General features: G+C 35.8%; 1 protein-coding gene across 4 annotated transcripts in view; it reads left to right on the forward strand.

Annotated features, from left to right (window-relative positions):
* LOC128982840 (ester hydrolase C11orf54 homolog) overlaps positions 1 to 26,174 on the forward strand; it is a 118,604-nt gene that overhangs the window by 80,718 nt on the left and 11,712 nt on the right. For all 4 annotated transcript variants that reach the window (XM_054401875.1, XM_054401876.1, XM_054401879.1 and 1 more), the window contains exon 7: positions 24,768 to 24,934. In XM_054401875.1, coding sequence (XP_054257850.1) covers positions 24,768 to 24,934 — 167 coding nt within the window. The remainder of the gene's footprint in view (positions 1 to 24,767; positions 24,935 to 26,174) is intronic.

Raw genomic sequence — 26,174 nt, forward strand, 5'->3', positions numbered from 1 at the left:
CACCTGAAGCTGCTCCCGCCGGTGCCGTTTGGCCGGTTTTCACACATTTGTATGATTTTCTTGATATTATAAAATAAAGACCAAGACATGTAATAAAAAGAATGATGATATAATTGACAGTAGTAGTTAATATGTTAATAACATATGGTAACTGTTCAACATATGTTTTGTGTTTTTGTTTGATATTTCAATTGAGTTTTTGTTAAGGGTGTTTGGCCCATTTTTAAAAATATTTTATTTTTATTTTTTTTCTTACCAATTCATTAAGCTATTAATAAGAATGGAAAAAATGGTTTTTAAAATTTTTCCCCCATTTATTAAGTGAGATATAGTGCTTTAAACTCCTTTTAACGTTAAACTCAAGAACGGATGTAGACTGAAAGTGACAGGTTTTTTATATAACGATTCTGAATCAACCACTTAACGGATTCTCATGATTTTTGTGTTGAAAGAAAAATAATTTTGAGAACTAGGGAATGCAGAAGCCGTAATTTTAGTTTAAGTCATCAGTTTTAAAAAAAATTAAGTTTTAAATTTTTTGAAGTCTAGCAGTTACTGTATACCTGTATACAAATCAAACCTCACGAGTTTTCAAAAGAAAGCTTATTCCTTCAACATGTGACTAGTTCTTTTGCTCAAACAAATATTATTTTACTAGATGAAACCCGTCGAAATCGACGGTTACTTTCAAGGCTTACGCTAATTCATCTAACTGCGATAAATTGAGTGAAATTATACAAATTTTGAGCATTTAGCATTGTTTAAAGATTAATAAGCGTAAAAACAATAATAATATTAATTACGTTTTTAAAATTTTGAAGTTTTGAGAAATTGGTTTTGGGGTTACTGTTAAAGCTGAAATTCCTAGAAATGGGGGATGTCAGTTAGTTGTCTCAGCCTTATCAATTACATAAAGTTGTCAATATAATCTTTCTACGGAATGTTAGGTGTAGTGGAATAAACTTGAAGTAATGTTGGCTTTTATTCTTGAACTGTTATTGGCCTCCCAATTTATATGGCGTGCAACTTCATTGGCAAAAAATAATGCGAATTACATAGTAATGAAGCATTTCCAAAAAACAAAAATAATGTAAATTGTCTGTTACGTAAATATTGATGCATACATTGTGAATCAACGTATCTTATAAAGTATGATGTGATCTAGTTTGAAATAAACACGACTTTCCGTCATGACAGTAGCTGATTAAATAGTATTTACTCATTGTGCCATTTTTACAGCCAAAATGTCGTGTTATTTTCAATAATGTTACCAAACCAGTGGGCCACGGTCCGTAATATAGGCCACAGTAAATAATTTGTCAACATAGGTACCATTTTAGGCAAGGTTTCTGTGTTTGGATGTTATTAGAAATGGTAAGAGCACAATAAAATTCTACTGCGGATGAATTTTCTGTTAGAGAAATATAAGCCGAGTTATAAATGTCACAATGCGAGTTTGAGCATTTTGTAACTATATTATATGGGTAAGTTACATAGATTTTTAGGCTGCTCAGTGCACTTTAAGAATATATTATAGTTTAGAGATAAATTAAATGGTTTTTGTTGCCGAGTAGCGCTAGTAAACATGCACAACCCTTCTCGTTAGTCTAATAACATTCAAAGGCTCTCTAAGAGTTCCAAGTTCTTATTTATATACATATCTATACATTATTATGTTTTCCCTAAGCTGAATGAATACATCGAAGTAACCTCTCTGAAAAATCTGCAGTATATTGCAGTTTTCCAGCTTAATGACTTTCTAAATCATGCACATATTTCTACATAAATATTGTCAAATGTTTTATCCAGTTGCTGTAAACCATTATTAATTTAATAAAATATGGACACGGCTCAAATGGGCACCGTGCTCTTCTGCGCTTGTATTATTATGTATTGTATTACACCATCGACGATTTTTCCAACGATTGAAAGCATGTATGACAATAATCTCATGAACCATGATGATATGTTTAGAATATTATGACAAACTATAGGGAAAAGGTGTGAAAAAGTCAGACACCAACCCGTAAATTAGATATAAGATAGTTCAATGAGAAATAATTGTCTATTGTGTAATAGTAGTTTACGCAACGATTGCGTTAAGTGAGTCTTTACGACACGAGTAGAAAATTTAAGGCACGAGCCTTGGCGAGTGCCCTAAAAACTTCTACGAGTGTCGTAAAGACTATTAACGCGAGTTGCGTACACTACTTTACCTACGACCGTTTTTTATTTAATTACTATCAATCTGTATTTAAATACTAACAATCACTACTGATAACTTTTTAGAGAGGTTATGTTTTCGTGTATTGTCATTGTCACTGAAAGTGATGCAACGACTTGTTGTATAATCAGCTGATTTCCTGTAATTACGTGTTTGTTAAACTTCGTTAAATATTACATTGCTAGCAGCATTCTTACCATAAATAATATTGTATCAGGTACAATTCAGCAAATATTTCATTTATTTTTGGACTTTCACCAACTTAATTAAGAATATGCGAGTATCAACATGAACAAGTCGGATCAACAATTAAATTGGTCAACTGATCAGCTGATCAGCTGATTAGTTGACGTTCGAAGCATTACAATTTTAATTCTTTCCTCTCAATACTTGAACCTCATTGTTCCGTTACCTGTGTGGATATGAGAAAAACTATGCTGATATGAAATGAAACTATGCTGATATGAAAGTAAACAGCTGTAAAGTGAAACTTTTCAATTCTAAGAACTGGACTGAAATGGCTACTTTAAAAAACGGTCGTAGGTAAAAAGGATTTTCCACTGATTTCGTAATGGGACGTTATATTTCAACACATGGCATGATACAGAAGAAAATCCAGTTTAAAATCAGAAAATAACATTGCAAATACTTCTTTTGGACTATTCAGTAACTCCCAATAAATGTGTGTTGTTTAAAATACAATTTTAAAATTAACAGCTGTTTTATTAAAAAGTATTATCCACATGACCAAAATGTAAACAAATCTGTGGAGGGATCTTTAAAGGCTTCTGGGACAGAGACCTAATCGAATTTACTTCGTTTTTCTTTTGATAACTCATCTACAGACCAAGACCTTTCTTTGGACACCTCTACCAAGTTTCTACGCCCAGCCGTTCTCTCAAATTAGTGGAGACAAAGTTTTCAATTAAATATTTAGATTCCCCCATGTTAATCTTATGGGAGAAAATCCAACTTTGATGGATGATCTTGTCCAAACTAATAAAGATATCAAAAAACGAAAAAGACTTTGCAAAACTACGGATCAGGGCAATTATTTTGACACTTTAATCATAAAAATCGGTCCAAAAATGAGGGAGGAGTTCTGTTCACAAAAATCGGCTTAGCGTATTATATATATATATATAGATTTTTGACTCGGCTGTTTACCAACACAAACTATATGTTGTTGTTTTTAATTTTCTTTGTTTACACTTATTTATTTAGCAATTGATGCAGTAGAATTTATATCTTACTAATATTATAAATGTGAAAGTTTGTGTGTTTGTTTGTTTGCAGTTCAATTACGCATTAAATACTGGACGGATTGGGCTGAAATTTGGCATAATGATAGCTTACATTACCGATTAACATATAGGCATATTCTTATCTAAAAAATCCTTTCGGGCTCCACCCCAGTGGCTCTGTAGTTCCCCATGTTAACCTTATGAGTATTCATATTTAAACGGAATAAAAGAATTTAGTCAGCTGTTTCAAATAAAAAGGTTTGTTCTATGATATGCAAAAGCATTAAAAAGTTATAAGATTTACCAACAGGGTGCAGCACTATTTTGTAACATTTATGAAAACAGCTAATATAATTTGAACTAAGCACGAACAAAAAACTGTGATACTCAATGAGAAATGAATGATTAATTACAGTTATGTTTATGTTTTTAATCTAATGAATATTTGTGTCATTTTGTGAATTTTTTATAATTTATTTTAGTTGTAGAACATTAGGGCTATGGTAGATGTGTAATACTACCTTGAATTTAGAGAAGCAAATGTTATCAAACTTTGTCCTTCCCCATTGCAAACAGAAAGCTCTTATGAGCATAACTGCAATAAACATTTTATACTGATATGCCAACCCCGTAGGCCTACTAAGGACGGGTACTCTGCTAGTAAAGGATATATGTGGACGATTCGTTTGATGATGTCAGGACAACAACGTTATAATTATGTGTACTGTGAATTTTATTGAATGTTTTCGTTTTATTTTAGGAAGTTTCTATTCAGACCTACTGGAAATTGTGTATAGTATGAGTAATTGTATTGTGGTCATATTGATTATGGAAGAGGCAGGTATGCGATTGAATTGGAAGGTGATATCGTTGACTAGGCCTATATCAATGAATAAATCTTTGTGTATTTATTGCCTATACACTTCTCAATTGATAATTACTCTTTCTACTGTAGGCTGCAATAAAATTTGTCTTTAAACGTGTAAGCTAGCTGTTCTGAATCATACAGTTTTAACTGGCTACTCCCGTACATAGAACGGGCTAACACTTCGTTTTGCTTATTTTTAATTCAGGATTATTCAGAAAAAAAAATTAATTTTGACTTTATAAGTATACCCAAAAAGAGGTTTAGTATTACGAAATATCCAAAGGCAAATAAAAAAATATCTGTGTGACTTAGTTTTAAATAATTAATATTATTACTGTAACAATATTAGAGCCAGTCTGTTAAAAAACAGATTAATTATTGATATTATGTATTACTATAACAGTAAGCGCAAACACCAATCAACATAAGATAGTCAATTTGTGTCAGTTAGCAATGTGATTTGGTTTAGGGTTGCTAGCCCGGACAACGGGTACGACGGGCCGTGCCCGTGCCAGGCCTCGCGTATACGAGAAGCAGTGATGCAGTGTGTGGATAGAGGAGGGGTGAGGGGGGACAGCTCAAACACACACCTACAGCCCTGCCTCCAAACGGACATCCAAGCGCGCGCGGTGGCGACTTGTAGAACTACTGCTCCTCACATTTAGACTAGCCTGGCGGCCAAACGGCCTTAAAATAGAAATGTTGCACAACGAATTGCTTGAAGCGTTTTGTTTATTTGCTTCTCCAATGTGCGGGAGGTTCAAGCATAATTCAGCATTTGGTTTCAAGCAAAATTAAAAAAAAAATCAATAAATGAATAAATATTGGTTTTACTGGTCCTATACTACAGTATTGTTTTAACATAAATGTGACGAGGAAGTCAACATAGCTATTGCCGCTATTGCTGAATGTCAGTTTTTGCAAAATGCTGGACTAAATAGAAAAACAACATTGGGTTCACCCAATCAATCTGTTGATAGACAGCTTTCTTTTCAGAAATTAAATCAGATCCAGGGAAATTTTACAATTATTTTCGAATAATTGCTACACTATTTTGTAGGAAGGGTTTTAAATACCATAAGAAATTATTATTAGATAATGTTGTGATGGTTATATAAATAATGATTAATGAACTGACAGGGTGTCTACCAACCGGGAAATCCGGGAAAACCGGGAATTGTACTTAATTTTTTACTGGCCATGAAATGTACGGGAATTGTCCTTAAATGCCAGACTATGTCCTTCAATTTTTAATGGGCCATAATTTTATTGATCGCTAGTTGGTTAGGAGCACATAAATAGTTTATCAGATGTTTGTTTACATTTTCATAATTTATTACTAGAGTTATTATGCAATAAAAATCCCATTTGCAATCTCAAACCCATTAATATTTTATCACGACAATCAAGTGTCAAGTCAAATACTTCCAAGAACTGTTGACACAGTTAGCTAGCTCATAAAAGTTATATCACTTTTATTCCTTTACAACTTCTTTTTTTATTACTAGGGTAATTATTATGAGATCCCAAACCTATTTTATCGTGAAAATAATAGCTTTATAATGGCTGTTAAATTTCACTTCTTACTTGTACTTTGGCTTGAAGATTCAATTTGCCGCCCATTGCCTAGTGCCATAAAACTGTTTATGGTTTCATATTAAACATGTAAATAATCTACAGTCTTACTTTGTAAGTTAACCCCTTTTAGCGAATTTCCCATATAGGGAATAAGCTATTACGGTAGTACTCATGGTAAGACCTGGACGCGGGACCGATTTTTTTTTTTTCGTTTTGAGGTCCCTAGAGGCCAAAAACACCATCCGTTTAAATTCATATATATATATATATATTTATATATTTATATATATATATCTATACTATTATATAAAAATCTAATGGTGTCTGTCTGTATGCGTATTACTAATAGGCGCAAAAACTACTGAAGCAACTGGGCTTAAATTTTACAAAAATATAGCTACCATACCAAGGACCATTATAGGACTATTCACAATTCGACACTGATCGTTGGCTTTGTCCCTTTGGCTTTAAAGGTTCTGAGGTGAGGATTTTAAAAGTAAATATTGATTGGTCTCCATGGCTGCCATGAGAACAAATACAATGTTTGCAATTTGCTATGGCACCCAAATGTAAATAAGCTGAACTGTCAAACCACATTAATTCAATTCACAATTCCACAGCTGACTTATAAATCTAATATATAAAATTCTCGTGTCACAGTGTTTGTCTGCAAACTCCTCCGGAACGACTTCACCGATCGTTATGAAATTTGGTGTGTCAATTCTGTAGGTATGCGAATCAGACGTAAACTATTTCCCGTTTCGAAATTCTTAAAAGGGCTCCGCCCCAGTGGCTCTGGAGTTTCCCATGTTAACCTTATGAGAAATGGAATTAATGAATCTTAACAGCTGTTTCAATTAAACAAGTTGGTTCTGTTCTATGATGTTCAATAGCATTAAAGTTACAAGGATTACCAACAGGGTGCAGTACTATTATTTCTTTAAATTTATGACAACAGCTAATTTGCAACCAAAAGGTGAGTGAGCGTAGCGAACGAACTTCAACCTGGAGGCGAGTGAGCGTAGCGAACGAGCTCCAACCCAAAGGTGAGTGAGCGTAGCGAACGAACTTCAACCAGGACGTGATTGAGCGATGCGAACGAGATCATCTTGAAAATTAAACGTAACGGTACTTTCTTTCCATCGGTCTGTCTTAAGGGAAACCTATAACTTAGGCGATACGAAGTTCGCCGGGTCAGCTAGTATATATATATATATGTGTCCGTTAGCATGATAACTCGAGCAAAAATGATCCGATTTTGATGAAATTTGGTACAAACGTGTAAACCTACGTTACTTCGAACGAGTTCGCGATCCAGCATGATCGGACCATGGGAACGGGGGTTTACGGGGGGTTTTATGGGGTAAAAATAGGTTTTTCCCATTTTTGACCCAAAAAACATAAAATTTAGCAATTTCTTTCCAAATCATTTTGTAGAGCTTAAAAAAACAAATAATTTAGTATACTCAAGCGTTATTATACGCCTAATGGTTACGGAGAAAATTCCAAAAAATTGTAAATTTAAAATTCCCATGTTATTCTTATGGAGAATAAGTAAACTGTTGTAGTTTGCTTGTTTGTGAACATATTTTGATCAAATTTGAAAAATGTTTTTATTTCTTACTAACTATTAACATTTTACAAAAAAAAAAACAGTTTTACCCTCCCTGATGCAGCAAACCTAAGTACTTGTTAAACTAATTCTATTTAAATAGGGAATAAATGTTATATTTTTAAGTAGACATTTCAGTGTAAATCTAATCAGTCAAATGGAAATTCGCTTAGTCTGCAGGTTTGCTGCGGCGGGGGTATTTTATGGATGTTTTATCTTTTAATTGACAAAACCACAAGCAATGTTGTTTGCATTAATGTTTTATCACTATGTAGGCCTGCTTGGTTTCAAATTATGTCATTGCATTTTCTTTATCTTCTATATAAATAAAATTAGAGTTTTGTCTGTACTTTGCTCAGAATTATATACTTTTAGGTTATTTTTACGTTTTATACATTAAAGAAGCAGAAACGAGTCTTATCTCTATTTCTGTCTGTCTGTCTGTCTGTCTGTCTTTCCCTTTGTCTGTAACACTCAAGATGGCATTTTACGCAATCTTCTCCGTGAAAACCAGATTCCCTATCAAGATCCAAGTCATTTTAATGTATTCACTGGATTGGCGAGAGTGTCTTTAGTGATTTAAATATAGCCTCACTACTTTGTAAATAAAATTACGGACGTTCAAAAATGCAGTTTTGTGCGATTTTTGTCAAATTTTCGTTCAATTTTTATCACATAATCGTCTATGAAATAACGAACAGCTGTTCGGATCAAGATTATTTTTTCTAGCTGTCAATGATATGTTTACAAATGTTGTTTACAAATACCGCAACCATTTCGAATCACGTTTTGAAAGCAAATCCCAACCAAGTGAGATTAAAAACGTTTTTCTTACATAACGGATTTAATTAATCGCAAGTGCAATAATATAGTCTAATAGTGTAACCGTAAATGAATTTAAATAACTGGACATCGTCCAAATCGGAACCAGAAATTCTTTGAGTATAAAATGTTTCTTGAGTTTTGACAACCAGAAAGAAGATCTTGTATCAGTGTTGTATAGGGCTGGGACACTGAAATGATCGTCGCCAATAGCTTACAAAAAAGGTTTCCACTCATTGACGGCGCTTCAATGGCGGTTCTGTAAAGTGTAAAGTAAAAAATCACAACTGCAGTGGGTGATTGTAACAGAGGTTTAACAGAGGAAGTGCTAAACTCGCTTTTCCAATGTGTCACTTTCTGTTTCTACTCACCGTGTGATGCAATCGCTGGACCATACAGCCAATAGGCCCATAGCTCATATCTTGGGTACGTAAGCCTACATATTTATTTATAACAACCTTTTTGACGACGATCCTTGATACCGGTACTTTTCCATAGAATACATGGCCTACCTACTTGAGAAATATAATTACACATGACCAAAACCCCAATATTGTGTGATTTTCGTCACATTTCCTTCTAATGTTAATATATATACTAATCATTGTTTAGAGAATGCGTAATCTATTAAACAACAAAAAGTTGTTTGGGTAAGGTTGTTTTTTTTTTTTTTTCGAACTGACACCGATAAGTTTACGCTATAACTTTTTACGAGAAAATCCAAAAGCAAGAGATCAATAACCTCGGGACTAGATATTAATGTATTTAATTGGTCGGATGTACTATAGTTCTTAGGTAGGTTCTTACGTAGGTACTGGATCTTTTCCTTAGAACCGTTGGTAGCTGCTAGAATCATTTTTACGTAGGTACCATCACATCACTGTAGTTTACAAATTAGTTATCGTTGGTGTTGCACCTTATTTATTAGAGCCGTCCGTATTCAATTTAAGTGATGTCTTAACTCTGTATAAGTTTTGCTTTTTTCTGGATTCCAAATCTTAACTTACCCGGTATGCTAAGAAAATGATTACCTATTTGAGTAAAACATTTGTTGGGCAAACCATCATGAATTGTTTACGCCTTTATATTGTTGATGTATCAATAGTTCGTGGCCTTTTTTGGATTGTTGTGTGTATGTCTGTTGGTAACGCATTAATGTCCTTATTTCTCAGTGTTTCACGGAATGGACAAAAGCACCTTTGATACTGAAAATGTCAACCGGAATAAAGTGTTAAATGGTGAGGTTGAGGTAGTACTTTAAATACGTTTAAGTTAACCGATGTGGAAAGTAACTTTCAATTATATGCCTACTTTAGGGCTTCATGGATCTATAAAACATTTTTTAGTTTAATCATTGGACATATGGACCATAACGATCCGGGTGACATTTAATTGCGAAGCATTTATTTTGGCTTGAACTGTCAGATACTGTATTTGCGAAGGTTTATATATAATAGTTTTGCCAGCATATCTGCAAATATGCAAACTAACTGCTGTTCTTAATCTTAATATAAGAAGGTTTCAACTGACTACTATAAGATCCCCGTGCGTAGAACGGGCACACAGCTAGTTGTCTTATATTGTTGGCTATTCAGGTTTCAATGTTTTTTGTTTCCCATATATTTATTTATTGAGTTGTATGCTTTAAGCAATCTAAATCTTATGAACTAGAATGATGATAGTGACTTTGCTGCTATTATAACCTCATTGTTTGTTACCCAGTTTATATAGGCCCTCCTAAATAATTAGGTCTAGGCCTGGGTATTTTGATTCTTGAAAGAGCTGTAAAATATATTAAGAAAATGTAATTGAGCCTAGATAAACAACTAATGATTGCTATGTGTCTATATCAACTTTGCAAATGAAAATACAATAATCTTACTCTGTGCTTATTGCTTATTGGTTGCCACTTACCATACCTTGATTTTGTACTAAGAACTGAGTAACAATATGCATTAAAGATTTTTTTTCAAAAGTAGTCGAGAGCCTAACGTTGTGCCAGGGCGAATCATGCCAAATTAATCCGCCTGGATTGGATAAGCTATGTTATGAAGTTTACGTGACCGATGGAGATATTTGTCGCTATCGCAGGAGACAATGATTGCGTTTTTCTGTTACACTATAAAAGCTTTACCTAAAGTATAGGTAGGCCTATGCTTGTGTACTTTCAATAAATTTCTATTTTGAAATTTTTAACTCTAATCTATTGTTATTTACTGTTCTCTCTGGTACAACTACAGTTAATAACAAGATTAATACAGTTTGACAAATCAGGAAAATTATTCGGTAGGCCTAATGACACCGACAAAGGTTACGGCAAAGTGTCCTTAAATGTACGGGAATTGTCCATGAATTTTTTATCCAGAATGTAGTAGACACCCTGAAGGCGTTGCGAGGCACCTCGCAACGTTTGCTTGATCAGTGTGCGGCGTCCCATTGAAATACATAGGGAGCTTGTACACCGCAAAACATTTTGCTTCGCAACACTTGCTTCAGGTGAAATGCTGGATCAGTGTGCTACCAGTCTTACACACACACCGTCACGGCAGTGCCGTGTCATTGCCGTTGCCGGTTTGTCGTTGGCAGCATTGCTCCCGCCGGTGCCGTTGGCCGGTTTTCACACATTTGCATGATTTTCTTGATATTATAAAATAAAGACCGAGACATGTAATAATACCCCCGCCACAGAAAACCTGCAGACTAAGCGCAACTTGTCTGATTACATTTTTACTAAAATATTTCCATAAATAAGACATTTTTATTCCCAATTTAAATAATATTAGATTTAACGAGTGCTTAGGTTTGCTGCTACGGGGAAGGTAAACAGTCTTTTTTGACCGAACGTCAATAGTATAGGATGAAATAAATAAATTTGCCAAATTTGATCAAAATATATCCATAAACAAGTCAACTACAACAGTTTTCATTTTCTCCATAAGAATAACATGGGAATTTTAAATTTGCCTTTTTTTGAATTTTCTCTGTAACCCTTAGGCATACAACAATGCTTCAATATACAAAATAATTTCTTTTTTTAAGCTCTACAAAATGGTTGGGAAAGAAATTCAAAAATTTTATCTTTTTAGGGTCAAAAAAGGGAAAAACCCATTTTTACCCCATAAAACCCCCCATAAACCCCCGTTGCCATGGTCCAATCATGCTGGTTAGCAAACTCGTTCGAATAAATATAGGTTTACACGTTTATACCAAATTTCATCAAAATCGGATAATTTTTGTTCGAGTTATCGTGCTAACGGACACACATATATATATCTATCTATATAATACGTGAAACCGTTTTTTGTTAACGTAACTCCTCCTTTATTTGTGGACCAATTTCAACGTTTACGGTGTCAAAAGATTCGTCTTAATATGTAGTTTTGCAATAAGGTTTTAAAATTCCTACTCTTAAGGGCGTGAGACTCTCTCAAAGGTCGGGGTTTCCCCATAAGAAATACTCAGAACAAATTATAAACAAAAAACAGCTGTTAATAAAAAGAAATGCATAAGCTTTTTGGGAGTAATGTTTGTAATATTCAGTAGGTTAAGACCAAGTTAAACAGTTAATCAGTTTTGTTGGAAGAACAGGAAAAACTGCCTCAAAGAAGAAATATTGAAAACGGGAGGAGGAGACGATTAGTTTGTTTATAAGATATATCTTATGCGTATGAGGAGAGTAGAAAAAGAGAAGCCTGGTCTAACAGATACCCATCCAGATACAAGTTCACTTGGTGAGATGAATAATATTTGACAGTTATGCTATGCAGCTTACTTTGGAAGTGGAAAAATATACGAAGCACATAGTGTTTTCACAGTGGTAAAGTAAACTTGCATAATCACAGATCAAATGAATGCATGCAAGAAATGTTTACTTCTGACACTGACAGATCGAGAAATTTCAAAACATTTAGTAGAAACTATAATAATGCCTTGAGTATAAGTTCAAGTAGTAAGATTATACCAACTTTCAAAACTTTGGGACATGTATAAAAAGAGGAAATCCGCTGAACAACGTGAGAACGTTCTGATGCGGGGCATATACTGTGACTGACAGACAACACGTTATAATACGTTATACAACTTTCAATGATGTTTCTGCTTTAAGCCTATTCAAAGCAGATTATGGCTGTCCAGTTGGTAACCCAGAGTTTGTGGGTAACAAATGGAGCACATGAAATGGTTGAATACACCCAACTTTTCAGGATTCACTACGGAGAAAATTCGTTTGATTAGAGGGAAGTCTCAAATGAATGAAATAAAATGACCCAAACTTAAATTACTTCACACAGGCTACACATGAGGCTAAAACAGAAAGGCAACAGTTTTCTTCAATGCTGGAAAAAGTTTAGCTTTCATTAGAAGTTATCAGTTAAAACCGAGAGCAGAAATAATGTAGGTGAACCTTTTACGACGCAAATAAAGATAATTCAAATTAGTTTCTAACAAGTGTTTAAACAACTCTAAGATGTAACTAGAATTACTCGAATTTAAGCATAACGTTTTCCTCGGAGTTATGTTTCATACTATGCGGCTCATTGAGCCGCACGGGTTCTCTAGTATGTATAAATATATAAACATAAATATTTAAATATATATATGAATTTGAACGGATGGTGTTTTTGGCCTCTGGGGAACTTAAAACAAAAAAGGAAATCGGTCCCGGGTCCAGGTCTTACCATGAGACCTACGGTAATAGCTTATTCCCTATATGGGAAATTCGCTAAAAAGAATGATGATATAATTGACAGTAGTAGTTAATATGTTAATAACATATGGTAATTGTTCAACATTTGTTTTGTGTTATTGTTTGATATTTCGATTGAGTTTTTGTTAAAATAGAAATACACAACCTTTCATGAATTCAGTATAATTATTTAATAATTAATCTAATGACATGGTGCCGAAACCCACACGGAATAGAAATAAAAGGTATGCCTTTAAGGAAGATGATGATATCCATACAAACCATACAGAAGACAAGGATAATAATGTTAAACCACCAAAATATCTTGTGGTTTCAAGTACTCAGATGGCTCCTTCTTGGAAGAAATGGAAGCAACAGTGGAACTGGTACTACACAGCTTCTGGCCTTGATAGGAAATCAAATGCAGTACAGGTAGCATCATTTATGTCTAGTTTAGGCCCAGATGTTATAGATATATATAACAGTTTTGGTTTCATTGATGATGAAGATATTGAATTAGATGAAGTTGTTCAACGATTTGATAAGTTTTTTGTTGGTAAATCTAATGAAGTATTTGAGCGATTTTTGTTCAACAAAATCACCCAAGAAACCCATCAAAGTTTTGAAGATTTTTTTACAAAATTGGTTAACCAAGCTAATTCTTGTAATTTTGAGCAGCTAAAAAAACAGTTTGATTAGAGATAGAATAGTAATTGGCATATCAGATTCTAGCTTAAGGGAAAAGTTACTTTCTACTGATGACCTTAACCTAGATGATGCAATTAGTAGGTGTAGGGCACATGAACAAGCTAAGAAACAACTAGCAGAAATATCGTCTTGACAGCCCTAAAAATGTTAATGTAGTAAAAGGGCATGATTCTTTTTTTAGGCCTACGTTACAAAATTCAGTCTTTGACTGTAAACGTTGTGGTTTACAACACTCTAGAGGCCAATGTCCAGCTTTTAATTGAACTTGCAATCAATGCTTGACTAAAGGTCATTTTGTCAAGATGTGTAAAACTCGAAAGAATCTCCCTAGTAAGAGTAAAAATACTGATGTTTTAGAGGTTGTAGAGAATGACGATTCTAATTATCCGTTGCATGTTGATTGCATCTCTAACCCATTCAAGAATCAAGATTGGACAGAACCCTTAAAATTGCCAAATAACAAAACTGTGCAGTTTAAATTAGATACTGGGGCTCAGTGCAATGTTATTTCCCAAGATTTGGCAGTAGCTTGTAATATTATATTGTACCTTCTGCAACTAAATGCCTTGTTTTTTTGTTTTTTTTTGGGTGAAGCCATTTGTCCAGTTGTAACCAAAAAGTCTCATAAAGACACTGTCTTGTTTGTAATAGTTCCAAATGGGCATCAATCAATATTAGGAAGAGTATCATGTGAAAACTAAGGTTCGTCAAACGGATTGCTGGTATAATTGATCAGTCTATAAGTGGCTTATATGATGGAATAGGGTTTTTAAAGTCATTTGAGTATGACATTGATCTTGTGGAAAATCCTAGTTTCAAAATACACCCACCCAGGCGAATACCTCATCCGATACGTGACGCAGTGAAAGCAGAACTTGACCAAATGGTAAAAGACAAGATTATTACTCCAGTAAGTGAGCCTACTCCTTGTATGTCTCCTATGGTCATAGTCCAACAAAGAGACAAAATACGTCTTTGCATTGACCCAACTGATCTAAACAAAAATGTAAAGTGTAGACATTACCCATTGGCTACATTAGAGGACATCTCAGCTAGATTGAATGGTTCTACTTTATTCACCATCCTAGACTGTAAAAAAGGGTTCTGGCAGATAAAAGTTACGAAGAGAACATCCAAACTACTAACTTTTTCAACACCTTGGGGGCGCTACTCTTGTTTACGCATGCCCTTTGGTTTAGTATCGGCCCCTGAAGTGTTCCAGTATATTATGTCAGACTTGCTCAAAGGAACTAAGAATGTAGAGTGTTCAATGGATGATATAATCATTTTCAGTAACAATGAAAGAGACTTGCAAAAGATCACGAATGAAGTAATGACAAAGCTGAGTGAATCAGGACTTACACTTAACCCATTGGGGAAGGAATTAATGCGCTACCTGCAGCACCCTCTGGCGGCAATTAATTTTACCGAATTTGTAGACTTTTACTCTAACTGCTATAGAAAGAAAACCTTAGGTAATAAATTAATAATTCTTTCACCATTTTGTTCACAGTAAAATTGTCTACAGAAAAGTGGTAATTGGATAGTCAAAGTTCTAAACTAAAAAAAAAAATATATATATATATATATAAAGATTATAAAAATAAAAATTTTAAAAACAATATTTTGAAAGTAAACTTGATATACAAATTCCAAGATTAATCCAGACACCAAATAACACTACTATTATAAAGGTCAATCGATTCCCTACGTAGAAAAATCAAAAGTTGTGTACTTTTATAAGTAATAACATTTTTTTTTTATTGTTTGTTTACCTTACCGCAGCTGACTTTTGGTGATATGTGGATTCCATGGCAACACAAAATTGTTTGTTATTCGCTAAAATAAATGAGTAAATACGCAAATCAAGAAGCAAGATTTTGCACTCTGAAACAAAGCTTTTAATGAAGTTTAAATTTTATATCTCCCTAAGTATTGGTTTCAGAAAAATGTTGTAAATGCAAAAGTTGAAGGGAAACTAATCAGAAAAAAAACAAATTGCAGCTCCATAGCTTACATGGATTTCGAATTATGACCAATTAAGTAAAACACTGCAATTTCTATGTTTGGAGGGGGGTGGGGGGGAAAGCTCAAGGGGTAGAAGTGGGGACTTTTGGGAAAATACACCTCTAATGTGGTTCTATCACATATAAAAAATCCAGCTTTCCACCATTTAGTTGCGAAAAAGGGTGTTTTATTGCATTCATTGACTGGGCTACTGTTATTTATTAAAACATGTAACATTACTAAAAAATTCAACAAACTTTAGGATTAGGCTATCTACTTGCTTTTACTAATAGGCCTAGGTTTACAATGCTTTGGTTTGAACTATTATGCCTAATCTACCAATTGCACCTATTCCATCAATTGTAATGAAACTGTTTAGTAGCGTGATTTTTTATTGTTTAACTTATGTTCTTAGTGTAAATAATATTGTAAGTAAATAGTTAACCAATTCATATCACATTTAAATTCTAACGTACTTTCTGCTAGGCGTCACTTGTCGGCGTTTAGCACAGAGTCATAAACATCATCCTTCTGCGAAAGGACGGGCCCTTCCTCTGTGTTATGAAAAAAGAACAAGTGGTGAAAAGAACTTACACCTCACCAGGTCTTAGAAAGTTGTAACCCCAATCTGAGTGAGGGAGGTGTCTTTTGTCAGGATAAACCTTTTATTGATAAAATTTTACAAATAATAAGGTTATAAATTGTATGATGAAACTCTATCTCAGGGTACTAGGGGTATCGTGCCGGCGCAAAGTAGACTTATGTGATTTTTGATAGGCATAGGCCTAATGTTCATCACAAATTAAAGTTCAATTAAACACTTTTGAAAAGATGAAAGTTCAAATTTTGAATTTAGTAAAATATTAAAATGGTAATAATTTAGGTTAGTTCAAGTTCAAAACGGCAAAAGTCAATGGAAATTCTTGGAATGTATTTTAACAAGGTAGGCCTAGGTAAAGTTCAGTTAGATCTCACCCAAAAGTTTATAGTTGTCTTCACCACAATAAATATCTTTCTTGATGTAGGGATGATAATAAGTAATTGAGGCAAATCTTGGTGTTTAAATACTGCACACAGTTGCAGCAATACTTTTATGTTAAATCACAAATTAAAATTTCAATCTTTTCAAATTAGCTTCCTGACTTGCTTCTTCATGAATTACAATGGAAGTGGATTTATTTATTTATTATTTCCCAACGGATTACACCATTTTACATTGTTTAAGTATGCAATATTTAACAGATGGCATTTACAATAATTCAGGATTTGACATGCAAGGTAGTTTTACAAAACTAAAGAAGTAATACCAATAGTAATAACAAAGTAGTAAACTATGAAAGTAATAACAATAGTAATTACAAAGTAGTAAACTAAGAAAGTAATAACAATAGTAATTACAAAGTAGTAAACTAAGAAAGTAATAACATTAAATTAACACTGGAAGTAACAACGAAAACAATATTTGCAAGTGAGCTGGGGTGTGGTTTCTCAGGTGAGCAAGGAGACCTTCTTCTTGAACGGGAGGGGCTTCTCACAGAAGAAGTCCAGTTGAGCAGCCGCCGTGCTACCAGCCTTAAGTAGACGGCAAATTCCGCTGTTGTAGGAATAGTAGGCTGGGAGAAAGCGTCTGCTGAAGATAGTCTTGGAGCGTGTGCCTCTGGGGGTGGTAATGTCGATACCGCTCAGGATATTGGGACAATCAACAAAACAGTTTACCAGCTTGTAGAGCAGAATGATGTCGGCATGATGACGTCGGAGTGATAGAGGTAGAAGATTGAAGGACTTCTCCACATCGTCAACCGGGGTGGTGCGGTACGTAATCCCAAGTCTCGGTCCAAGCATCCAAGCATGAAGCGGGTTTGAATGTTCTCCAGTTGGTTGACATGGTTCTTCTGGAAAGGAGACCAGACGACAGACCCATATTCCAGCTGCGGGCGTACCAGGGTTTGTAGAGTGTGATCAAGGTGAAAGGTGAGTTGAAGTTCCTAGTCGATCTGAATATGAACCCGAGCAGAGAGCTTGCTTTGGCTGTAATATGGGCTATATGCTCTTGATGGTTGAGCGAAGGGGTCATTATCACTCCGATATCGCGTACCTTGTCCACTCTCTTCAGTGTAGAACCGTTGAGGACATAATCGTATCGGACTGGAGCTGCACCACGTTTGTAGGAGATGACAACGCATTTCAAGACCTTAAGCTCCATGAAGTTCTCCTTGCACCAGGTATAGATGTTAGTCAGAGAAAGTTGGAGGCGCTCAAAGTCAGAAGCCAACGACACCGAGCCAAAAACTTAAATATCATCGGCAAACATGAGAAAATTGGTAAGGATGACGTTGCCAATGTCATTCATGAACAGATTAAACAGCAAGGGACCAAGGTGGAACGCTTGCGGGACTCCAGATGGCACAGACCTCCACTGAATGGCACAGAAAGGCACCCGTCATATTTGACTACAAGGGTTCTGTCGGTCAGGGCTGTTTAACCACTCAAGCTGGGGGCCCCCCACACCATATCCGGCAAGCTTTGCTACAAGGATTTTGTGATTGACCTTGTCGAAGGCCTTGGAGAGATCAAGGTAGACACAGCCGTTTTAGTTACGTGGTAAACCAGACAGGAAAGCTTGAGGTTTTGAAGTTTTTTTGTGGGTGTATTTTGAGATATGATCGAGCCAAGGTGGTCGCAGAAATCAGAGAAGGCCGATTCGACATCAGGTAGAGAAGAAGGTGAAGGATAGTTAACACTCTGTAGATCATAAAATACACGTCCAAGTTGCATTTTCTGAAGTCTGGTATAATCCTGACGTTGCTTGAGGCTGAAGGTTTCTGCAGCAGGAGAGCGGTGATGAGTGTCTTCGGCAACAAGAAGGTTGTCAGCGCAGATAACTGCAGTCGTAGAAGTAGATGAAAATAAGAGGTCCACGTAGACACCTCTGCGATTACGGATTTTGTTGATTTGGGAAAGGTAGTGAGTAGAAGCTAAGTTGCGTAAGTAGCTGGAAGAGGAATCACCTTCAAAGGAATCAAGTTCACTCCAGTCCGTTTCAGGTTTGTTAAATTCACCGAAGAGAAGCACGTCATCCACGAAGTTTGAAGATGAGAAGATATCCTCTGTCACAGAAGTCAGCGTAGACGATGGCAGGCTGGTTGGGGAGGATATAGACAGAGCCCAGCAAGATGTGACGGGATCCAGAGGTACAGGTAACAAAAACGCATTCTGAGGAGCAGGCAGGCATGGGGACAAGTTTGCTTGCTAGGTGATCACGTACTGCTATGAGAGTACCACCACCGCTGATCTTATTGCTTGTGGTTAAAGATCTGTCATATCTGAAAACGTTGAAACCAGTAAGGCCAAGTTCAGAAGAGTTCATTTCAGGTAAGAAATTTGTTTCAAACAGGGCGATAATATCGTAGGAGGAAGTTGTAGCACTGATTAAGAGTTCAGAAATTTTGCTTCTTAAGCCATTTACGTTTTGAAAATAACAGTTGAGGTGATGCGGTGCGCCGTTGGGTATTATTAGTTTTTTGTATTTTTAACAATCTGGGGGATGTTGTTTAGGAATCTTATGGTGAGATCCTTTCCGCCACGGGTGGTGCGTTCCTTTAATTTGGCATTGAGGTTTAGAAGGTGAGCGGCCTCACGGGGAGTTCTGTCTCTGGATAGCTTGACCGATGAAAATTGTGTATTCAATTTGGTCTCAGATCCGGCAAAATTCTTCATTGCAGTGACTACACCAGAATTGCTGCCAAGTACAACTATGGGAGGCCGAGGTTGATCAGGTTTTTTACCGCCTGTCGCATCCGAACCTAGATGCGAACGAAGGATCAGGTGCTCGAAATAATAAACACATTTACGTTAAGAAAAACCGCATTGGCGTGCGGGAGTCGGTGAGGTAGGACGATGACTGAAGGTACAGAGAGTGTCGGGTGATCGTGGTAGCAGTGGGAACGGAAGGTGGTGTGATGGAAACAACCCCTCATTTTACAAGTGCTTATTGTACAATTGTTCCGAAACAACAGAAACACAAGCACCTAAATCTACTTCAAATCTCATTTGTTTACCTTGTACTTGCAAATCTACTTTAATAGGTTCAATTTTGTTGATCATACCCTGATTTACATTAACAGTCAGTTCACTGTCAGATTGAAAAATATTAGAAATGTCATATACCTTGTCATTTACAACTTTATTGTTATTTTTAGATTCATCTACTTTCACATAATATTGTTTATGTTGGTATCGGTTACCCTGAGTATTTTTGGTGTAACTAACCTTGGCATTTGAACAACTATTTTTAGAGGTAGAATGATTGGACTTACCCCTTTTTTTTATTTACATGCCTTCTCCAAATTACCTTTTTTTCTACAAAAATTGCACAGGTATTCGCGAAAATAGCACTGGTGTGTTAAATGGCCCTTTTTACCACAACAATAGCACTCTGTAGATTGCACAACACAAGGAACTGCACATGATGCACTTGATTGTTTGCTGCGTTGAGGTCGTTGCGCTGAGGAGAATCACTGAAGCCTCATCGCTGTCGCCGTGCTACCGCTGCCGTGGTACGTCAGGGATGCTGCGTCCTTCTCTGCTGTCTCAAGTGATGTCGCCACCTGCTCCGCCTTGGTAAACGTCAGGCTGTCCTCCACCAGTAGTCTCTTCTTTATCGAATTATTCCGAATACCGCTCACTAATCGGTCCCTGAGATAGTCCGGTAACTTGTCCGGAACTTGTTCGAGAACTGGCAATGCTTTGATAATTGCTTTAAATGAACGATGTATTCCGAAATAGTCTCGTGTTCCAGTTGGTCGCGCTTGCTTAATTTATACCTCTCCGTGATAAACGAGGGTTTAGGATGAAGATGATCCTGTAACACTTTCACAATGTCCTTAAACGACTTCTCCGATGGTTTGTCAGGCGTAATTAAGTCCTTCAGCTGATTGTATGATTTAACTCCGATCACTGTTAGAAACGCACTTACTTTCTTGTCGTCCGAAATTCCATTACACTTTATGTAAAGTTCAAAACGTTCCACGTATGTAGTCCACGTCTCCTCCGAACTGTTGAACGGCCCGAAATTTCCGATGACACTCATTGTAGTAACTTCTTCTTTTGTCAACATTAATTTACCGAACGCGGTGTAAAAATTGCCGTCTAGTGGCATGTAACATACCGAAACAATGGCACTGCACTGTAAAACGCGCTTCCTTTATCCACACGGTAGGTTGTCCCACTCATCGCCATTGTCGCATCCGAACCTAGATGCGAACGAAGGATCAGGTGCTCGAAATAATAAACACATTTACGTTAAGAAAAACCGCATTGGCGTGCGGGAGTCGGTGAGGTAAGACGATGACTGAAGGAACAGAGAGTGTCGGGTGATCGTGGTAGCAGTGGGAACGGAAGGTGGTGTGATAGAAACAACCAATGGGGTTGGTTTATTCGATCAGGCCATATGACGTCACATCGTACGATATCTAACGGTACATGGATCGAGCTAGCAAATTTACCTACCTTCATCTGTATCATTTGAACACATTTCTGAAACTCGATCTCAAGATGCTGAACTTAAAAAACTGAAATCCTTAACAACAACTTCATTGATATTCAAAAATATTTTACTTCAATGGCTCAGAGCTGTGTTGTGACACTAGTACTGGAAGACTACAACCATTTATTCCTCAGCAGTTCAGAAAGCACTTATTTGACTCCCTTCACAACCTAGCACATCCTGGAATCAAAGGGTCTCTGGACCTTATTAAACAACGTTTTGTTTGGCCTTCCATGAATAAAGATGTCAGACTTTGAGCCAAAGCATGTGTAGCTTGCCAGAAATCAAAGGTTTGGAAACGTACTACTACTGAGATTGGAGCTTACAACGACATTAATGGATGTTTTTCTGACATTAATGTCGACATAGTTGGACCTTGCCACCTTCTCCAGGATTTACATAATTACTAACCATAAACCGCTTTACTCGATGGGTCGAGGCAACACCTATCAAGGATATTACTGCTGGAACAGTTGCCGAAGCACTTCTTTCTACCTGAATTACTAGATTTGGAGTTCCTTAAAACATTACTACAGATAGAGGAAGACAATTCGACTGCAATTTATTCCAGGAATTAACAAAACATCTTGGTATCCATCACATTAAAACTACAGCGTATCACCTGAAGCTAATGGAAAGTTTCGAAGACATCTGAAATCTGCAATAACGGCTCACATTAGACGAAAAAATGAACTGGGATATACACATTAACAACCTCCATAACACAATCAGATCATCAGTGAGAACTTTTTACTATTTACGAAATTTTTGCAATACTTCACTTTTGAGAACTCTATATTTTGCCTTGATTAACTCTAAATTACAGTACGGCATAATCTGTCGGGGAAGTGCTTTCAAATATTTAATAGATCGGTTGAGAGTCACTCAAAACTTTTTTATACGCATAATACTGAAGAAAAATGTTAGGGAGAGTTCATCTCCACTCTACAAGGAATTAAAATTATTACCTATACAACATTTATTTATTTAAAAACTATTAAGGGTTTTTTACGTAAGAAGTGGCAATAAAAGCATCGAATACAGACATTATGGGACGAGAAGTACTACACAAGGGATTTTTAAATTACCAAAAGTAAATAAAATATTATTTAGAAGGTCATTGTTGTATCTAGGTCCGAAACTTTTCAACCAATTACCTACAGACATAAAGCAGTTAAATTCAAAGAAAACCTTTTTTCAACACGCTTTTAAATGGTTATTAGAGAAAGACGATGTAATTCAGATGAGCTCTGTACTCATTTAGGTGTAAGTGTGAATGAGAAGTATGACTGTGAAATAAATGAGTAGTGTGAGTGAATTAGCTATGCATCCGAATCCAGATGTACCACGGGGACAGTGCAGTGACGGCCCTGGGATACCCCGGGGCTACCAGCCGCCCGTTGGTCACGGAGAGGGTTTGTAGCATAGCCGATTATAACATGACCCTTGGTTAGATAGCAGTAAATAAGGTAATGGTAATAAAGAGTGGGTGAGTGAGTGCGAGTGAACGAGCGAGCGTGTGTTTGTGCGCCTACAATGTAGTAGATAGTGTTATCGGTTGGCCTCATCCTTGTTGTACACTTCATTATTTAGATTGGGAATGAGGTTAAGAATAAAAACAAAATTTTGGAAATAGCTTGATGCATGATGTTGTCCATGAAAATACCTCATCTAAATTTAATTTTAATAAAATTTAAATTAAGTATTGTTTTCTTTGATTTTTTAGTTCAAGTATTTAGCTTTATTAAGAAAAGGATTGTCAAACATCACAGAGAGCAGGTGTCATTTTTTATGTTGAGCTAGGCTGATTTAATGTTTATTTTTAGATTATTATAATTTTTTCTACTGACCACACAACTTGTTAAAGTGGTCAGTTATATTTCCAATATTATAAGTGTTCATACCTTGTAAATTTTGATGGAAATAAAATCATTTATTCATTTACTTACATCTACCTGGACACATACGTTACCAATGGTTCTACTGGGACTAAGATCTTATATTATTCCAGGACACAATGTTACTGCTGCAGAAATGACACTAGGTCAGGTCATCAGACTACCTTGTGATTTTTTTCAAACCACAGAAGATACCTCAACAAATATTCCTGATTTAGTGTACAATCTGAAAAGAAAAATGAATAATCTTAAACCAATAGAAGCCAAATACCACTCTTCTTAGAAGGTCTTTGTTCAACCAGAATTAAGAACATCCAACCATGTTTTTGTTCGTCATGATTCATCCCGAAGACCGTTGCAAGCTGTCTATGATGGCCCTTACCAAGTGGTTTCGCGGTCTGACAAACAACATAAATACTACTGTTACTGGTTTACTGTTCTTACTCCACGAGGACCTACGACGATTTCTATTGACCTACTCAAACAGGTATTCCTCTTTCAAGATTATATAAACGATACGACCATTAACGCAAGAAAAAATTATATACAATCTAGCGCGGCGTAAACTCAAGTAGACAAGACCAAGGACAGAAATGAAGATGTTGACCTTCAAAAAACACTGATTTTTACAAGATCAGGTTGTAGTGTTCATCCCCCGCATCGTTATGTTCCTCGTTGACACTGGGAGTATGTGTACCGTCTGAACTGTACTTTGAATGTAAAAATTATCATGGAATCAGCTGACTGTTTCACTGTTTGTAAATGTTATATTTGATTTTATTGTAGAGTCGGGACCACGTAAGTTTGCAGTTGGTGGCAGCCAATCACAAGGCAAGGCTAGTGCAACGTTGCCACATCGCACTAATAAAATTATACTAAGCAATGTTTTCAGATCAGCTGGTATTATTAGATGTGGCAACACCGCACGGTTCTCATTGGTTCATTCAAAACCATATGGTAAATAGGCTCCTCCCTCAACTGCAAACTTATGTGATCCCGACAATAGTTTTTTCTTAATAAAAAAAAATTTCAATGACTTATAATCTATTCTTTTAATTACCTTATTTTGTGTTAGTATATTTATATAAGGCACAAGCCTTAGTAGTTTTATATATTACCTGGAAATGACCACCTTGTACATGTCCGTTAATGGGCCTGGGCCCAAGGGTGCAAGAGGTTTTAGGTTTGCTGGTCGCAGAAGGAAGAAGGAAATTCCCCTAAAATAGAGGTGGAGAGGGGCGCAATTATCTCTCTGACCCACATGCAAACCGCAGGCCTCACCTTGTATGAGCAATCACATTTACAAATCCATGTAATTAATGGTAGGTTTTGGAAATGTTTTCAATTGACAGTGATAATACACAGTAGCCCTACATATTCCAAATGGTAAGAGAACGTACAATTTTTACCTTAAACCATGAACTATTTAGTTCTCTTGTTTCTTGTACAACCTATATCCAAAAGTTGCCTCTTTGTGCATGGCATTTAAAAATAAATCAAATAATAAAAGGTCAAAGGTTCAATATCATTACCACTAAAAAAGACTAATCCTCATACATGTAATATGGTATGTTTAGGAGTGGGTGGAGCGTTCCTTGTGACCAACAGTAAGGTTAAGCAACATGTGATGCCGGACTTCTCCGAGACACCGCTCAATAGTGACGAGGATGTCAATCAATGGCTGAGGTTCTATGACATGAATCCACCCCTCGTTGCAGTCGGAACTTTTGTCACCAATGATCCGGTATAAAATATAGCAAGTGCTAGTAACATCTAGGTTCAGGGAATGGTGAAGTCAATACATACAATGTTTGTATAGCCTAATCCTTGTGTCACCCCTCTCTTACTTGACCCTGGAACAACTGCCACTGCCCAGTAAAAAGTAGAAGTTGGGTTTTCTCTCCTTAATTTTAAGACTGGTAGGTTTAATCGATCTTCCTAGAAATTTAGAGACTTCTGTTCCCATTATTATCACACACAAAAAAATAGAATCGTGATCAAAATGTTGATTTTGTAGTTGTTTTCAAGTAGGCTAAAATGTAACTTTCAGTATGTTATTTTCTAATAATAGCTAGGCCTATTTACATTACAAGTGTAGTAAGAGTGTTTTTACATCACGCAGGCGAATGTTGTGCAAACGATCGGAAGCGAGTTGCATATTTAGGCTACCTTAGTGATGTAAACACGCTCTTACGTAACGTGTAACGTACAAGATTTTACCTGACCCGACAATATACAGGGGGTTACGTACAATATTTTTTACTATCGATTTCACTCATCTTCTAACAGAAACATTCTTTTACAATCAAAAGCTAGGTTAGGAAAATCCTTTAAAGCATAACAATAACGTTCAAGCGCACAGCTGATTTCTAGCGTTGTATTTTATTAAGTTAAGCAGTCAATGTTATTTGAATGGGTTTATTACTTCACCAAGTGATTTTTTGAAACTTTACTTAACCTGGGTAAAATACCTATTCTTATTTCAAGAGTAAAATTTGCATTACTGTACTGTATACATAGTAATTAATAATACCCCTGCCGCAGCAAACCTGCCGACTAAGCGAATTTCCTTTTGCCTGAATTGATTTTCAATTAAATGTATTTAATTAACATTAGGTTTTATGAGTACCTAGGCATGCTGCTCCAGGGAGGGTAAAAAGTGTGTTTTTTATTAAAATATTAATAACTTAGTATAAAATAAATAAATTTAACAAGTTTGATCAAAATATATCCATAAACAAGCAAACTACAACATTTTACAATATTCTCCATAAGAATAACATGGGAATTTTAAAATTGCAATTTTTTGAATTTTCTCATAACCAATAATTGTACAAAAACACTTTGATATACTAAATTATTATTTTTTTTAAGCTCTTTAAAAAGGTCCGGAGAGAAATTGAAAAATTTTGTGTTTAGAGGGTCAAAAGTGAGAAAAACAAATTTTTACCCCATAAAACCCCTGTAAAACCCCGTTCCCATGG

The sequence above is a fragment of the Macrosteles quadrilineatus genome, unplaced genomic scaffold (assembly GCF_028750875.1).
Source record: "Macrosteles quadrilineatus isolate MER2022 unplaced genomic scaffold, UCM_ALF_1.0 Scaffold_1__1_contigs__length_201487025, whole genome shotgun sequence".
NCBI lineage: Eukaryota > Metazoa > Arthropoda > Insecta > Hemiptera > Cicadellidae > Macrosteles > Macrosteles quadrilineatus.